Source organism: Bactrocera oleae, chromosome 2 (genome assembly GCF_042242935.1).
Source record: "Bactrocera oleae isolate idBacOlea1 chromosome 2, idBacOlea1, whole genome shotgun sequence".
In the NCBI taxonomy this organism is placed as follows: domain Eukaryota; kingdom Metazoa; phylum Arthropoda; class Insecta; order Diptera; family Tephritidae; genus Bactrocera; species Bactrocera oleae.
The window spans coordinates 7,045,504-7,063,130 of record NC_091536.1 but is presented as its reverse complement, the minus strand read 5'-3'; the positions used below and the strand labels follow the sequence as shown (position 1 = coordinate 7,063,130).

The following is a 17,627-nucleotide window of genomic DNA, read 5'->3' as shown; positions in this document are numbered from 1 at the left end:
TTTGGAAAAAGAATTAGAAATTAAATTTTGGATATTACTATTTTTGTACTACGTACTGTGGATCCACATTTGCGGTGGCCTCATCCAATACGAGCACTTTATTATTACGCAAAATGGCACGCGCTAAGCACAACAGCTGACGTTGACCAACACTGAAATTGCTGCCGCGTTGTGTCACCATATAATCCAAGCCGGGTATGGCGCCTTTGAGCTCAACCTAAAAGCATTTACAAAGCCATACATATTAACACACACATACATAGATTGTAGAATATAAATTTTTACAAACTCACATCCTCTAACGCGCGCCATAAATCAGCATCACCATACTTATCGAACGGATCTAAGTTGTAGCGTATGGTGGCGGAGAATAGCACCGGATCTTGTGGTATAATCGAGATCTTCGAACGCAATGCCTCCAGCGAAATACTGCCGGTTTCAATGCCATCGACTATGATGTCACCTTCCAGGTGCGATAGACGGAAGAGCGCACCAATAAGCGAACTCTTACCGGCACCGGTACGCCCAACTACGCCCACCTTCCAACTGGGTTCGATGGTGATATTCAAGTGTTTCAGCACTGGTGGATTGTTGGGATCATAACATAGTGACAGATCCTTAAATTCAACTTGCCCATGTGTGGGCCAACTGGGCGGTGGTTGTTTGTTAATTTCCGATTCCTGCTCCAGATCTGTATATTCGAGGACGCGCTCCACGCTAGTCATCTGTTGTAATGATTCGGCTACTTGACGCACGCCATACTGCACCATGCCGGTGAGTATCATGGCTTGAGAGATGGCCAAACCCACGTTGCCGCTGAAGGTTTCTGGAGTAAAAAAATTGTTGTGGTTAGAAAACGGTAGAGAAATTATATATTACGTATACAGTATATTAAATGGAAAGTAATATGTATATATGTATATAATTAGACATATTTTGCAATGGAGGATTGGAATAAAAATAAGTCTAAAATGACCTTCCAAAAAGTATCTGCGAAAGATTTAATTTGAACATATTTAAATGAAGAGTTGCCACCTGCTATATGTTACAGTAATCCGCTCAGAACAATTTCTTCGGAGATTGCACCGTTGCCTTGGACATTAGTCCATGCGAAATTTCCTGAAGATATTACGTCAAATACAAATATTTTCCATACAAGCACTTGATTCCGATCGTTCAGTTTGTGTGGCAGTATATGTTGTAGTGGTTCGATATCGACGTTTCCGAAAAATAAGCAGTTTCTTTGAGAGAAAAGGAGGTGTGCAATAGTACAGACAGATTTAGACATGTCTAAAACAAACCAGCTCGTCATGCTGATAATTTATATATATATTTTATTGGATCTCCAACCTCCGTGGCAAACTTAATATATCCTGTTCAGGGTATAAAAAGCCAAGTGTTATAAAATCGGCACTATTAATTAATTTTACCTAATTCACTTCTTATTCGGCTTTATAAACCAAGAACCTTCGTCACTAATTTTAGTTCTGAGTTTCAGTATGTATTTTGATTACATCCAGGAATTTTCACTTTGAGGCATTTAAACTTTACACCTTTGAGTGACTTTGAGACGTTGTTATACGACTAGAGGTACGAATCTGGAGATAGATGGCGGACCTTCGACTTTAATTTCAGATTTCCAAAACTCAAAAGAGTTGTGTTTGATTGTTTGGGCAGGTTTTTAGGAAATTTTGCAGAGGACTGTGCTTTCTAATCATATACGATAAATTTTCTCCAAAGTCGCCATGGAATATGGATATAATACGTCATACGTCATATTTGTGTAGAAATAGTAAGAGTTTTATGGGGCAATAGGAGCTCCTCGAATCATGTTTTCAAATGTCGTTGGAGCTTCATATTAATATATAGTAAATAATGTACTACAATGAGCACATAAACCTCAACTCCCCCATTTTGGAAAACATTTAAACAATAAATATGAAACCTTGCCTACATTTAGGCTACACAGTTCATTTTTTTTTTTATAGATTTAATATCAAGAAAGGAAAATTCTAGAATGCTCAACACTTACGAGTTCCCAATAATGAAAAACTAAACGTCACCGTGGCAAGGAAGCAACAGCTAACACAGTCCAACCACAAGCCCAACGCCGTATTTGAAGCCATTGTCAGTTGCCACACGGCGCTATGCACATCCTGTAGACTGTCAAACTCCTTTATGACAATGTCCTGTAACTCACGTGCGCGTATAGTCGCAATGCCGGATAATGAGGCGGAGAGATGAGAGAAGACTGGACTACGACCTGTGAAGTGAGATTCCAAGTCAGTAATAATAATAATTTTGAGTCCAATATACCATAACTTTAAGCTTAGTGCCAAACTTACAAATTCCCTCCAAACGCTTAAGATCCTGCGAGGGTCGCAAATACAACTGTAAAATCCAGTAATCAACTATGGCTACAATTAAAATAGCCGCTAGCAATATAGGATTGACTACACAGATGACAATCAATATGCCAAACATAACCAAAGCGATTTGTATGAAGTCCATAATAGATTTGGGAAGATACTCATCAATAGCGCCCATATCTTTGGAGAAGCGATTTAGAATGCGACCCGAGGGATTAGTGTCAAAGAAACGCATTTTCGCACGAAGTATGCAGCCGAACATGCGATCGTGCAGTACTTTTGAGGCATGCATGCAGACTTTGAAGAAGAGATACCCACGAAATACGGTCATCTGCAAGAATTTGAGCGAGATATATAAAGCATTATTTAATACATACAAACAGTTATGAAGCCTCCTTTGCTTACTCACCAGAACAACAGCAACTATGAGTGCACCATATATATACAAACACTCGGAGGTGGTGAAAATCGTGGGCTTACTGAGCGAACGCAAATACTCCTGTTGCGTCCAAATATTTACGAAATAATCAGAGCCGCTGCAAATTACTTGTGACAACAACATAACACAGGTCATAAAGATTAAACCGCATACACTGCAGCCAGCGCGAAAATACTCCCACCAAACGCGTCCGGAGACACCGCCTTTCGCCTGGTCCTCCGCCAAGTCAGAATCATCGGAGAGATCTTGCTCAGAGCTCAAAGCCAAACTTGCTGATTTTCTTGTTAGTGAACCATCATTATTAGCACTGGTACGACTGCTACGACTAGTACGACGCATCTGTTGATAACCATCACGCACACCATCAATATAAGGAATATCCTCATCCTCATATGTGGTTTCATGGGATAAAACCGATTCGTTCTCGCTATCGAGCGCTTCATCTTCCTCTTTAATGCGTTCAAGTAATTTAGCAAAATCTAAATCACTATTTGATAGTTCCTCGTAGGTGCCTTGCCGTGAGATGCGACCATTTTCAATGATCACAATCCAATCAGCTTCGGTCAAGAAGTGCACTTGGTGGGTAATCAGCAGACGTGTTGCCTTTTCAGTGGCCAAACGACCGCGTGGTCCAATTACTTCGTCAAAAAGGTGACGACCGACGTGCGCATCGACGGCGCTTAATGGATCGTCTAGCAAATAAATGGTGGCTGGTTTGTAAACCGCACGTGCCAAGCTGGAAAAAGATTTAAAGAAAAGAGTTAGAAAAGTAATTTTAATAAAGTTCAAAGGTAGTTGCAGTTAATTCCTTAAACATCTGCATAAAGAGCCGCTTTCTTTTCTCCAGTTTATCTGTAAGAAGCTTTTTTATTATATAAAAATGAGGTAGCTCTAAAGGTCTAACCTTGAAATATTTGATAAAATCTTTACGTTTCTTATTATCTAAATATGACAATGAAATTAACCTCAATATTTTAGATGGAACAGAAGAATATTCAAAATATCGAGGCGGTCAATCTCTCCCAGTGCCGCACATTTTAAGGTAGCAGTAATTGATTCGGGTTCAATAAGCCATCAAGTGTTAAGGATTAAGATATTTTGCTGGTGGCCTTCTAATTTTTAAAAGATATGTACTAATCTCTGGATATTATGAAAAGGCATGCTATCCCTTTATACCAGATTATGTATAATTACTGATTCCTTCTACTTTAAACTAAGTTTTTATATTCTAAACAGGATCAACACCAAGAAGGAAACTTAGAAAACCCTCTAAAGTATGTATGTACATCCGCGAACTAGTCTTTTAGTTTTTGAGATGTCAATCTAAAATTTTGCACATGTCATTTTCTCATCAAGAAGCTGCTAATTTTTGGAAACGCCGATATCGGTCCACCATAGCATATAGCTGTCATACAAACTGACCTACAAGTTGACAAGATATCTTCACGAAATGTGGAAAGCTTCAGAAAAACAAATCTTAAAATTGCACTCCACAAAATTTGAGCTTACACAACAATAAGGAATCGCTAATCATATACCCTTAATACACCGCAACTCACCTGATACGTGCACGTTGACCACCCGACAGTGATGCGCCGCGTTCGCCTACAATTGTCTTATCGCCATTACTAAGTTGCTGGAAATCGGTCGAAAGCGCACAGCACTTCGTCACCTCGTTATAACGCTTGCGATCGTACTTCTCTCCAAAGAGTATATTATTGCGTACGGTGCCGGTAAATAGCCAAGGCTCCTGAGCGGCATAAGAGAGTTCACCTTGTATGACAACTTCGCCATCTGTGATTGGCAGTTCGGCTAAGAGTAGCTGTAGCAATGAGCTCTGCAAAAAATCATATTTTTATAACTTAAAGTAGATTTTAAGTGTAAAATAAAAATATAAAATATACCTTGCCAGCACCCACGGGACCAATAACAGCGCACAACTGGCCACGCTTTATTTCCAAATTGATATTCTGTAGAGTATGTTGCGGTTTCTTAAGATCCCAATTCGCATTCACCTGTTTGAGTACAATGGCATTAGCGGCGCTAATTTCGCTCATTTTGGAATCTGTCTTTTTATGTGTCAATCCCTGTGCCTTTTCGTCGTGTCCCTCCTGCAGTAGGAAAGATTCGACACGAGTGAGTGAGACTAATGCCTCAGCGCCAAAGGACACAGCAAGCGGATACCAAATGGCGGCGACCAATTGCAATATATTATAATAACTGGCCGCGGAAAAAACTATATCGGCTGAAATTTGATTACCCATAAGTACAGCCGCTGCAATAGTTATATAAAGTGTGGAACGTTCCGTAAACACCATCGTACTCAAATAGAAGCCACGTAAATATGATGCATAACGAATTTGTTTGATTTCACGACGACGCGCCTCGCCGACCACAGCTTGAAATGGTTTCTCCCATGCATACATTTTGATCACCTGTATACCCTGTACCAATTCATTCATGATGCCGACACGTGCATCTGTACGTTCGGCGATTTTCATACGCAACTTGGAGGCCAATTTACTGAGACCAGTTTGAACGGGTATGGTCTTAAGTAGCAGACCGACCACGCCCACAACTGCTGCCCAACCAATGCGTAGCCAAATGAGATAGCATATTAGCATGGCATTCAATGGCATTATCCAGATCCAGTGCATGTAAATGAAACCGTAGTCAAGACGATTAACATCGTTCGAGAGCAAATTGATTAGATATCCGGCAGGAGTTTGGCCAGCGGAACGCATTGAGAGGCGAAGTGTCTGAAATTAAAGAGCGATAATAGAATAATAAAGAAAAGTGGAAAAATGGAAATTGAGAAGTCATAAATTATAGACTTTAGGAATCCGGGAAGTTCATTGTTAGCAAAAAGGGTAGGGTGAAATAAAGAAAAAATTTAATTTTTCTAAGACCACGATACTATTCTGACCTTCACTTTTAATCTTCAAGCGATTCTTAGCTTGTACCAGCAAGGTTGAACTAAATTACGGAAATGGAAGTTTCTAGCGTACATGTAAAGATGTTACTAGTTTAGATATACCAATGACAAATTCTAAACTTGAGCATATCATCTGCTATGCTTACGTCCTACAACGTAAAGCTGTTAAAAGAAACTTTGTAAATGTTAAGTTTTAAGGTTATATGGCCACACTGATGTATTGTAATTATAATCGGTACGGAGTAGCGTATTTTAGGAATAATACTCCTAGTGGATACCCCTAATTAAAGTGGCTCTATATTACTTTGCCTTTTTTCTTCGGCAAATTTCGAATTCGAAATATACCTCAGTCTCAGCGATTACCTCTTCGTTATCAAAAAATTCGTTTCCGGTGAACATTCTATTGAGGTCTGTAAAATTGAAAAACATGCTTTTGAAATTTTATAGTCTAAATACACCGTCCTAGAAAAGTTACGAGTTGTAGTGCCAGTCTAGTTGTAGAGTTGAATTCAGTTGGGGACTTCTGCTTATTTCTTCTCCTAAACTTTTTTATTCAAATTTACCATATAAGAACGGAGCGGATTGCATATTGTTCGAGCCACCTATTTACTGATTTATATTTCTGAGAGCAGTATGAAAATATACTTACAGTATTATTATGTAAACAACGCGTACTTTTTAGCTAAGAATTCAATTGAGCTTCTCTATATTTTTCTAATTTTGTCCCACAACTAATGGGTCGACAAAAATGGGACCACGTCTGAAGCGCAACAAATCTGGACGGTTTAGACGGTCAAAACCACTTGAGTTTGTTTTCTCATTTCTCATATGTAAGTTTATCAATTAAGGTCCCTAGAGTTATTAGTAATAATCTATACTACCCTTCATTATTATATAGTTATCCGGAAGGCTGGTTGTTAGGAATAAAATAAAGGTTAGAACTGGAACGGAAGAATGGGCTATGAATGTGGGGATCTCTTATTCTCGAAAAGTATGTATATACAATATACTTGTATGATCAGTCTGACGTGCTGACCGATTAAAATCAAGTTCATGTATGGAAAACTTTTTTATTTTACGAGATATCTTCACCAAATTTGAACTGAATTATATCTAAGAAAGCGGTAAAGCGGTAAACAAATTTCAGATCAGATCACTCTAGCATATAGCTCCAATACAAACTGATCGATCAAAATCATTATATAGATTTGATACCTTTTTATGTTATAGGGAATCTTGAAATCGAAGTTTCGCGACAACCCAGAGAATCTCTCCAACAATCACTATTGTATCTTATTGCTCAAGTATTTACTCACCTTTCGGTAAATAAGCGAACAACAAGCGATGCGCATGCGTGCACCCAATAGACGCTGCCTCAAATCCACATGATGTATGAGAAAACATCCCAATAGCGTGGTTGTTACCAAAACAGTGCCCAAGCAATAAACATCGTTGAATATAAACCAAATCGGATCTTCGAAGTCACTTAATTCAGGTTGCTCAGTTGCGGCAGAGATGTTAGCGGCAAGCAAAAATTTATCTGTCGCTGATTTTCCGGTGACGTCCACGGTGTTAGATGATGCTGCAATGAAAACAAATATTCACATGCATAAGTACTGGCACGTGTGTAATATATGGTATATATACATATACAAAGAAAGAAATGAGTAAAGCGAAATAAATGGAATTTATTGAATGATATCAACAGTTGCAGCGCATAATCAGTTCGGCCAAACCAATCAATTGTGCACTCGGCTAATTGTCAGACAATTTAATTGACGCAAACAGTTTGCTTTGTCCGTAGATTACTCACGCCTATACATATCAACTATTTCTGTACGCTAGATTTGCCCAGCACACCAAGAAGAACAACAATTACAGCCACTGATGGTATCAGGCATCTCACATAACATAACATAACGGAACTAGATTCCATACACATATACTTATATATATATATATACGTACATATATACCATATATAATATATATCTGTTAAGGCAGTCATAAAACGCCGAGTAACTTAATGATCAAATTCAGTAAGCAGGCGCCAGTTTTTGTTCAAAAAGTATGTCACAAATTGAATAGATTCCATTAAAAACTTTACAAGAACTAAGTTGTGGAAATAATTGGGTAGGATCTATTATTTTTAGTTATTTTTTTTTTAAAGAGATATCAAATCATAATACGTACAAGGGAAAAGAGAAAATCAATAGGTTGGACATGCTGAATAGTTAGTAGCATTTCCATTTCAAATTGCCACTAGAATTGAAACCATATACCAACATTTTGTATTTGGTAATGAGACCCAATCGTTCAAAAAACGTTCAAAAGACTCTAAAAATGAGTTTGGACGACCACAAAAAGAAGTTGTTCGAGATAGCTGACATTCTAAAAATATGTAAGGTACATACTCGACATATCTTTCATGAATATTTGGCCATACGAAATGAAAACGATAGTAAAATTTCATGAATCGGACATCGCATACTCCGAATGTGAACTCATCGACTTTTTCCCCTTCTCAAACCACAATCAAACGCTAGCTGAAAATAAATTTAGCGAATGTGAAGAGATAAATGTCGAAGCTCAGATCTCTTTTTAAGCAAAATTCAAATTCTTTAAAATGGTAAGGAAAAGTTGGAAGATCTGTAATATAGGTGGATGTAAAACCGAGTCAGTTCCGGTTACCTAAGCTTCAGTGTCCTGAGAACCGACTGGTCGATATTTTTTTATTGGTCTAATGCTGCCGGTGGTAATATGAAGCAAAGCTGATGGTTATCTAGACTGATATTGAGAGTAAACCTCAGGAGCACCATGAAGATATGGACCTAGTCGTACCAAGTTTCCATAGTGGGAGCACTCATCCAGTTTTACACATTTCGTGTATTTTATAAACGATCAGTGATAAATCGAATACCTTGGTGAGATGATTTATTTGCGCTGGTTTATCAACACATTTATATCATCGGAACTAATGGTATTGCGTCTCCTGTTTTTGTTGTTGTAACGGCAGAAAATATTTTTGAAGAATGCTGTAGAGTTGACAGTTTATGGATGGATAAAAATGCGGGCTCGCTCTGGTTATGTAGACCCGACTGTCGTGGAATCTGATCGCCGGTGACGGTTTCCACTGCTTTGTAAAATGTAAATGGTCAGCTTAAATAGTTCACTTCTCTTCTTTGGGTGTGACGGACGGATAGTCAATAAGATTTCAACAAAGATTTCATACTTTATCGGAGAGGATATAAATTTCACCACGAAAATCACAAAGCGAATGAACAAAAATTTTTATAGTTGCAAAAAAATGTATTTCCTACTTCTTTAAGCCCTTTTGTTGATGATTCTCTTCAATACAATGTGTGTGAACTAATAATATAATGCATATACTTGTAATGTAAAGTCCACACATCAGTACACTTACCTCCTCCACCAACATCAGCCGCCAGCGACAACAAAAACCACAACTTGTTAACGGCTGTATCAATGGAACGTACCGCCCGGCTTCTTGCATTCACTATATCAGCGGTTGTTGTTGTAGCATTCGCCAGGCGAATCGAGGAGACTGACACTTGCTTTTGAAATTGCATCAATAATTGCGCCAACACAGCGGGTATGAGTGATCTATGAATGCAAACAAAGGATGTACATATAAATATGGGCGCTGGTATGTACATATGTATTTAAGTTTATGGAAAAGTAAAAGTCAGAAGATTCTTTGACTATTCTATTTTTCACTTACTTAATAACCATATAAATGAATGATATGGCGCCATCCACAACTGCCGACACCCAAAATGTGCGCAGAATGGCATTACGTAGCAGCGGCTTACGTCCCTTGCGACGTGCTCGTTCCACTTCAGCGTACCATTTTCTGAAAGCAAACAGATAAAGCAGTTCAACTAATTTGATTTATAATTTAAAAGAAAACACTGTGGAGTTTAAAATACTAAAATAATTGACAGAGTCCGGCCCCGGTACGCGGTTGTCTTTAGCACTGAAATCAGTCCACACCTTGGTTTAGCAGCGTGTGTATACATAATTTTAGGATTAGAGCTCTTTTTATATACTCGTTGCCAAATATATCAAATTATGTACTATTTTAGACATAATAATTAAGGGTGTTTTTTTAGACGCGTGGTTTTCAATAAGGCAATACTTTTTCGGAATTGATATTTTTGACACGGTTTGGTATGCTCTATGGGCAGAAGGAATCATTGGTTCATATTTCTTCAAAAATGAAGCCGGCCATAATAGTACAGTCAATGTGAAACGCTTAGAGCGATCACTAATGAGACGGCGCTACATGCCAAACAGTCAACGAAACAATCAATTATTTGAAAGAAACTTTTGATGAGCGCATTATCTCGCGTAGTGGTCCTGTGGCGTGGCCTCCTAGATCGTGCGATTTAACACCGCTACCACTATTTTTTGTTGTGTTATATGAAATCGTTTGTCTTCACAGATAAGTCCGAGATGGTTGAAGGCTTGGAAGAGAATAGTTTGGCGCGTTATTGCTGACATTTGCATTGCTGCAAAAAGTGGTTGAAAATTGGAATTTATTCGAACAAGCCTCGGCCTCGGTCACTTGCCCGAAATCATTTCTAAACCATAAATTCTTGACCATTACTTTAAACCAAGCATTGCTTTTCTTTTCGCAAACCACATGTCTAAAAAAAATACCCTTTATTTAGTGGTAAAAATTGCAAAAATCGTTACATACTTTCCCCTAATCTCCATACAAACAATATAATTATTTAGTGGGTTAATTGGTTCGTTGGCACGTTTCGTTTATTCATATATTATATTATGTATAATATATAAAATCTCGAACATATTTTTAAAAGATTGTTATTTGCATATACATAAATCCATACAGACAATTCTTTCCGGGCAATATTTTCCCGACTTTGATTATCGCAAACTGCGAAAGAATAAAATGTTTGGCTGCACTCGCACTTGGCGCATCCTTAGTTGTTTATTTAACATATATTACTTACTCTTCTAAACGGTCTCCTAAATCTTCTGAGCAATCTTCTGGCATACATTTGGTAAGATCATCTGTGTTCAAGCCATTTTTCGCGCCCTTAAAGAGTAACGGTATAGCCCAAACGAAAAGTATTTGCGACAGTATATTCGCATGACGGCGAGGATTAATTCTTTCTGGCTTACGCGAACTATCCATTGTGTATAAGTGTGCTCTGTAGCCGAGAAATCACTGTAAAATGAAATTAAAATGGAATTAGGATTTGCACCGATGTAAATATTGATTAATTCAACTATATGTGTATAATAGGATATTATAAATGCATAAATCTAACACTAGTAAAATAATTAAATATAAAGATTAAAGTATTATCTAAATGTGGGAAGTAATTTTTCAGCCAGACTTCGAATACCGGGCAACCCATGACGATATTATTAGAATGAATATTTTAGAATAGAATTTTCTAAAGAGATAGTTGTCAAATTAGCTGTCAAGGTAAACACTTGTTTCCGACATTCATGTCCATCTATTTTATTTCGTTCACTTAGTGTAGAATACAATTTACGACTGGCTAAACATTACTGGTCTCTTCTTATATGGGCGCAATGAACAAAATTAAAGAAAATTGAAAATGGATTCCGTTTCTCACTAAGTAAATATCCACATTTCGAAAACGTATGCCCAGAACTGTCAAAAGCATTTTTGAAATTTTTGCAATGTTTTAAGCCGCTTTAACAACAATAACAGCTGTGATCTCTCGCTTACTAAAATATCTTAGATTTCAGTGCGGCTGGGATTTGAAACCACGACTATATACATTTAATATATAAAATCGGGTATAACAACCTGTGCATATAATTGTTACGCACATTTCGTCAAGATTCCATTGCGGGCGCACAGTTCCTAGAGATATTAATCCCAACTAAGTATGTCTAACGCTTTGACTAAAGTGTTTCTTGCACTTCAGATGGTCTAAGACGGTCATTGGAACGGATAATTTATGATGATGTACAAAGTTAAAATAACAAGCCGGTTAAACCCTCTAGATTTGCCTATTCGCCTGGAATTTTGCCAAAAAATTACTAAAATGGCCGAAAAAGACAACAACTTGATAAATTGCTGGTCTATGTTCGATGAGACCCATTTTGATCTAAACGGAAATGTAAACAAGCAAAATTGTCGTATATGAAGTGAATCAAATCCAGAAATAATCCACGAGACGGAACTTCACTCAGAACGAGTCACTGTGTGGTGTCCAGTTTCATCACACCGTTATTTAAAGATTTTTAATGGTAACCTGACCTAACTGTAAATTAAATTGATAATTGAGGCAATCCCGACTTCAACCCCTCAGGCCGCAATGAATAATTTTGTAATTAGTTGTCGCATATGCGTGGCTGAGCATGGAGGTCATTGACGCTCCATAATTTTTAAAAATAATTAATTATATAAAATAAAATAAAATATGTTATACAATAAAAAAAATGTAATACATTGCTTAAAAAAGTTATTACAGTTTATTTTTGAAGCACGATTCGCGTGCTACCCTGTATAAACAGTTTAAGCGGAAACTGCCCGCAACTATCACACGCCTATTAAAAGCTTTTTTTTATAAAAATGTATATATGGGACAGTATATTATATTTTAGCATTTATCAGCAAATAATAACGTAGCGTCAATACAATGACCCACATATGTACAATATACGTGCCATTTTCAATGCCGATCGATAGAACCCGCACCTTATAGTGGTCAAACCGTCAAACTAAAGTAAGCAAATGGCTTTCCAAATAGTTTGAAAAAATAAAAATAACAATTCTTAAATTATTTCATTACAGGTACTTAAGAACGTAGAAAGTGTCTGTATACATACATATTTCTAGTCAAGGCAACCGTAGTAGTGCCATCTGATCGCATTTGAATGTGACCAGAAGGTACTAAGGCAATAGAAATATCAGGGTGTAAGTTAAGCAGAGCTAAGAAAGCTAAAACTGTAATTGAGGTGTTTTCAACTTCGATTTTAACTCCGGACTTTGGCTCTGCACAAGTCCAAAGCTCGGAGTTAATAAAAGTAGCTGACGCAAGCTTTTCGCTGATTCAAAACGAAATATTTCTTAAATTTATTCCTTCCATGCATATATGTATATGTATATATATATATATATCGAAACTGTAATTTCGCAGAGAGCAAGCATTTATTTGTTTGTGTAGCTCTGACTCTAGAACGCAACAACCCTGCAACACCATCATATAAATATAAACGAAAGCGCATCTGATTCTTGTAATATACATAAGTATGTAAGTATAACGATAAGTGCGTTTGCTAATTTGATCTTCAATCCAAAAAAGTAAAATAGTACAATGATCAGCCAAATAACCCACTTCCTTGTCTTCATAAATATAATTTTTATCTATGTGGTGCATGCCTAGGAAATTAATATGTTATGCTCAATTTTGTATGAGAATATTTTTCTAACCAGATAATTGGAGGCAGTACGGAAAAGTATGTTATAACTATAATAAAGTCGAACTATCGATCATATAGCGAATTACAGTACGAGGGTTGCTTTTTTTCGGGATTAGTGAACAAAAACAAAATATTAACCATCGAAAATCGCTTTATCGTGTTTTAAAATATTCTCCATTAAAATGTATACACTTTTGCAAGCGTTTCAACCAATTGTCGAAACACTTCTTTCACTTTGATTAAGGTATCTCCAAAGCTTTCTGAACGCACCAAACGTTGGCTTCTTATTTTATTTTTTACGTACGGGAAGTAAAAGATGTCATTCGGTGCGAAGTCAGCACAATTCGGTGGATGATTTATCAATTCTTATCATTTGCGTGCTCAAAAGCGCTAAGAGAGCTCGCATTGTCGAGCGATCCGCCTTCGGTGATTGGCAACTTTGGAAACACCCATACTGTCGACTGCTGTTTACTTTCGGGCACATACACGTAAATCCACGATTCATCACCTGTCTCAATGGCATAGACGTGTTTCAAAGCAACGTTATCATTTTTTTTTTTTTAACTCTCGACTAATAGAAACGAGCTTTTTTCTTAGCGATTGAAAAATTGTGTGGAATTCAACGTGAACAATTTTTTTTACAATCAAATGTTCATGCAATATTGAATGTAAAAACATGGTTCCACTAATACCTATAATTATTTTAATCGCACGATAGGTCACATGACGGTCTTGCAATATCAGTTTGCACGCATCATAAATGGTTTCCGGAACATTAACTGATTTTGGACGACCATCACGAAATTCGTCTTGGAGTGATCTACGACCTCGATTGAATTCAGTATCGATATGCGCTGGTCCTTGACGGAGCTTCATCGCCAAAAATTAAAATAAGTTCATCGTCGTACTCTTGCTAAGCTAATCCACGTCGAATGTTGGGAAAAGTAAATATAAATCTCGCGAAAATGTTCGCGATTTAATTCCATTTTTTGGCCGTTCTGAGTATGTATAGCATCAAAAATGTCAAATTTTACGATAAAGTTGTGAGTAGACAATATATCCCGATTTTGGCGAATTGTAACGTATCGCTCCGATCGATTTTATATCAAGGAAAAATTGTGAACGCAGTCTTCTTTATATGAAAATAGCATTTTGGAATTTATATACACATATATTTTAAGGTCATGGCCACAAGTTGATTGTGTCTGACACATTATCAGTGAAAATATGTACATATGTACAAACATATATACGATGAAAATAAATATGAATAATTATTTACTATATTGCATCTCTATTAAAGTAAATAATTCGCATTCCAATTATTACACTCATTTATTTATTATTAAAGCTCCAATTGCTTGCGCTTCTTATTTATGTACATGATTAATTGGAGGCTCACATATATTGCATATATGTTTATAATCCAATTCAAAATATAATATAGGAAAAATACATAATTTTATTCTGGCGTTTTTTCTTTGAGTTTACCTTAGTACATAATATAATATATATGTATTGTATTAGGGTAGAAGTGAAGTTATTGCGTTTTAAATGGCAGTATGTTTTTGTCATCGGTGAGAAAATGAGCTTCGAACAAAGAGGCAACATTAAATTTTGTTTTAAAATTGGTAAAACTTTTACCAACCGGAACGTTTCAATGATGAAACAAGTTTATGGGGATGATTGCCTATCCCGTAGCCGTATTCACGAGTGGTTTCAACGTTTCCAAAGTGGTCGTGAGGACGTAAATGAGAAATGAGCCGAACCCCAAAGGTCAGGACCAGACTGCGAAGGCGAGCACAACGATTGGCGGGCTTTGAGGACAGGACTGCGAAAGCGAACACAACGGAGCTGGACACGAAGGTAAGTCACCCCGGGACGCGTAGCACACTGGCAGGGTAGTATACGCGATAGTATACCAATTATCCAACGGGAGCGCGGAAAGGTAAGTGACGTTTCGTGCGGGAAGGAGTGAATGTCTCGCAGTGAGTCGATCCTCTGGCAGGCATTTCACTCCTTAACGTGGGAAGGCCGGAAGTCACGCGTGAAGTGGGTAGTGAGTCGATCCTCTGACCTGCTCCACGCTTGGAATCGCGGCCGCTGTCACTGCCCTCCGTAATTTCGCGTGATAGTGACGCGCTAACGAGTTACGAGAACCACTACCCTGTCGAGACGCCAGCAACGGGTGACGCTCCTAAAACACAGTTCCAGAGAGTGTGAAGAAGGAAACTGTCGGAACGCCAGCAACGGGCGGCGCTCCTAAAACACAGTTCCAGAGAGTGTGAAGAAGGAAACTGTCGGAACGCCAGCAACGGGCGGCGCTCCCTAAAACACAGTTCCAGAGAGTGCGAAGGTAAAACTGTAGGAAAGCCAGCAACGGGCGGCGCTCCTAAAACGCAGTTCCAGAGAGTGTGAAGAAGGAAACTGTCGGAACGCCAGCAACGGGCGGCGCTCCTTAAAACACAGTTCCAGAGATTATAATAATAATATACAATAAAGTACGTGTGGTAGTGTGCAATTCTAAATAAAGAGCGATTTGTAAAGAGCCCCATAGTTTACAAATTTATTGTAACGAACCCTGGACACGGCGAGTATACCTCAGCAAACCAGAAGAAGCAGGGGCAGCAAAAAGCTTCGTTACAATTGGAGAAGTCATAAGTGAAGACAATGCTGATTTGTTTTTATGATTCCAAGGGTATTGTCCACAAAGAATTTGTTCCACCCGGCCAAAACGTTAATGCGGTATTCTACATTGGAGTTTGGAAGCGTTTGGTGCGCCGTATTCGACGTGTTCGGCCCGAATATCGCGACGGAAGTTGGCGTTTGTTGCACGATAATGCGTCGATGAAAGGAAAGCGTTATGCAGACGTGGAGGCCATTCAAAAGGCTTGCACCGGCATACTGGCGGCAATACCGGGCAACGAGCTAAAACACTCCTTCGACATGCTTTTGGACCGTGCAAAAAGCTGTATTAAAGCAGAAGGAGACTATTTTGAATAAAATTAATTGATTTTGCCGATAAAACCATTTGTTCTGTCTTTTTTTTTAAAGTCCTGTTTACTTTGGAATGCACCTTGCACCAGACTAGTTTTCCATTACTCGATTTGGATTTTAGACTGTCAAACTTTACAGTTCCTTCATGCAAATGTCGGAAGTTGTAGTGACCGAATGCAGTGAAAACACCGCGATTTGAAATCCAGTCAATAAATAAAGATAAGTAATTAATGAAGTTCCAAGGAAACAAATAGCTTTCACACGCCCACAATAATACACCAACAATATTTTTACACTGACTCTACTAGAGACAGTGCGAAACATCCAATTAGTATTTATAATCGCATTTTGCGAATTAATTATATTAAGCAATTATGCTTAATTGACATTTTTACACTAACGTATATTTAACAGTTAAAGTAATTTTGATAATTTTGATAACAAATGAAAAAGTACAAATGATTTTAGTTGTTATAACTATTTATATTTAAAATTTAATGTAAACATTTATGAATAAAAGTAATGGAAAAATATGGAAAACGAATTGCTATTCAAAAATCGTCACGAATCTCATGAGGGCGCATAGTTTTTAGAATCATTAATCACAACTAAGTGTGTCTAACGTTTTGACCAAAGTGTTTCTTGTACTTCTGATTTTTCAGCGAACTGCAAGCTCTAATGCAGCGGTAACTACAAGTGTTTTATTATAATATATTTGAAAATAAAGCTAAATAATTAAAAATAAAAACACGATTTAGTTAGTTGAAATTTATATACATACATATGTTCCTTTTTTCAGCGTAACTTGGCCTTTAGCTTGTCCTATATGAATTTCACTTTAGGTGAAAAGGAATGATATCCTACAAGTAGAATTAAATATAAATATTAAAATGAAAAACGTAAAGTGAAATTTTTTATTGAATTCAAACTGAAGGAAAATGTTACAGACTACTCATTTGAGTCCTCAATAGATTTATTACGTGGCGATAACAGCCCCTTAAATTTAATGAAAGTTGAGAAATTGGGTGTAATTAGTAATAGTATGTTTGGAGTATTTTTTAGAGAGATGCGACGAATATCAAATTTGCCATTGTGCTGTCCACTCTTAGCGGTAAGTGTATTATTGTGCATGTTTCCGAATTGCTTGAAAAATTTTAATAAAAAATTTATGTATTTATTACTTCAGAATAAATTGTATTATTTTAAGAATCACACCATAATTCCAGATACATTTCCACCTATTACGCTCTCAATGCAATGGTTTTTAGAACTGAAAATCTTTCAAAATCAAAAATATGTTGGCACCCTGTTTTTTCATGGCAAGTCTTAAAAGATATGAACAACTTAATATTTTTTATACATTCTTTAATAAAAAAAAATCGATAAAAAAGTGTATAATTTTCAACATAACAACAAGCATAAATATTATTCA

General features: G+C 37.2%; 1 protein-coding gene across 5 annotated transcripts in view; it reads right to left on the bottom strand.

The window, feature by feature from the left end:
- Positions 1–17,627, bottom strand: part of Cftr (CF transmembrane conductance regulator) — a 36,369-nt gene that overhangs the window by 3,701 nt on the left and 15,041 nt on the right. For 3 of the 5 annotated variants that reach the window (XM_014230073.3, XM_070107918.1, XM_014230071.3), the window contains 12 exons: positions 16,977–17,055; positions 10,744–10,961; positions 9,486–9,617; positions 9,168–9,367; positions 7,060–7,325; positions 4,713–5,567; positions 4,368–4,645; positions 2,779–3,544; positions 2,346–2,700; positions 2,033–2,263; positions 294–826; positions 57–217 (listed from right to left, as the gene is read on the bottom strand). In XM_014230073.3, coding sequence (XP_014085548.2) covers positions 57–217; positions 294–826; positions 2,033–2,263; positions 2,346–2,700; positions 2,779–3,544; positions 4,368–4,645; positions 4,713–5,567; positions 7,060–7,325; positions 9,168–9,367; positions 9,486–9,617; positions 10,744–10,928 — 3,962 coding nt within the window. In that variant the 5' untranslated portion in view covers positions 10,929–10,961; positions 16,977–17,055. The remainder of the gene's footprint in view (positions 1–56; positions 218–293; positions 827–2,032; positions 2,264–2,345; positions 2,701–2,778; positions 3,545–4,367; positions 4,646–4,712; positions 5,568–7,059; positions 7,326–9,167; positions 9,368–9,485; positions 9,618–10,743; positions 10,962–16,976; positions 17,056–17,627) is intronic. The other 2 variants (XM_036373268.2, XM_070107920.1) reach the window with 1 other exon arrangement.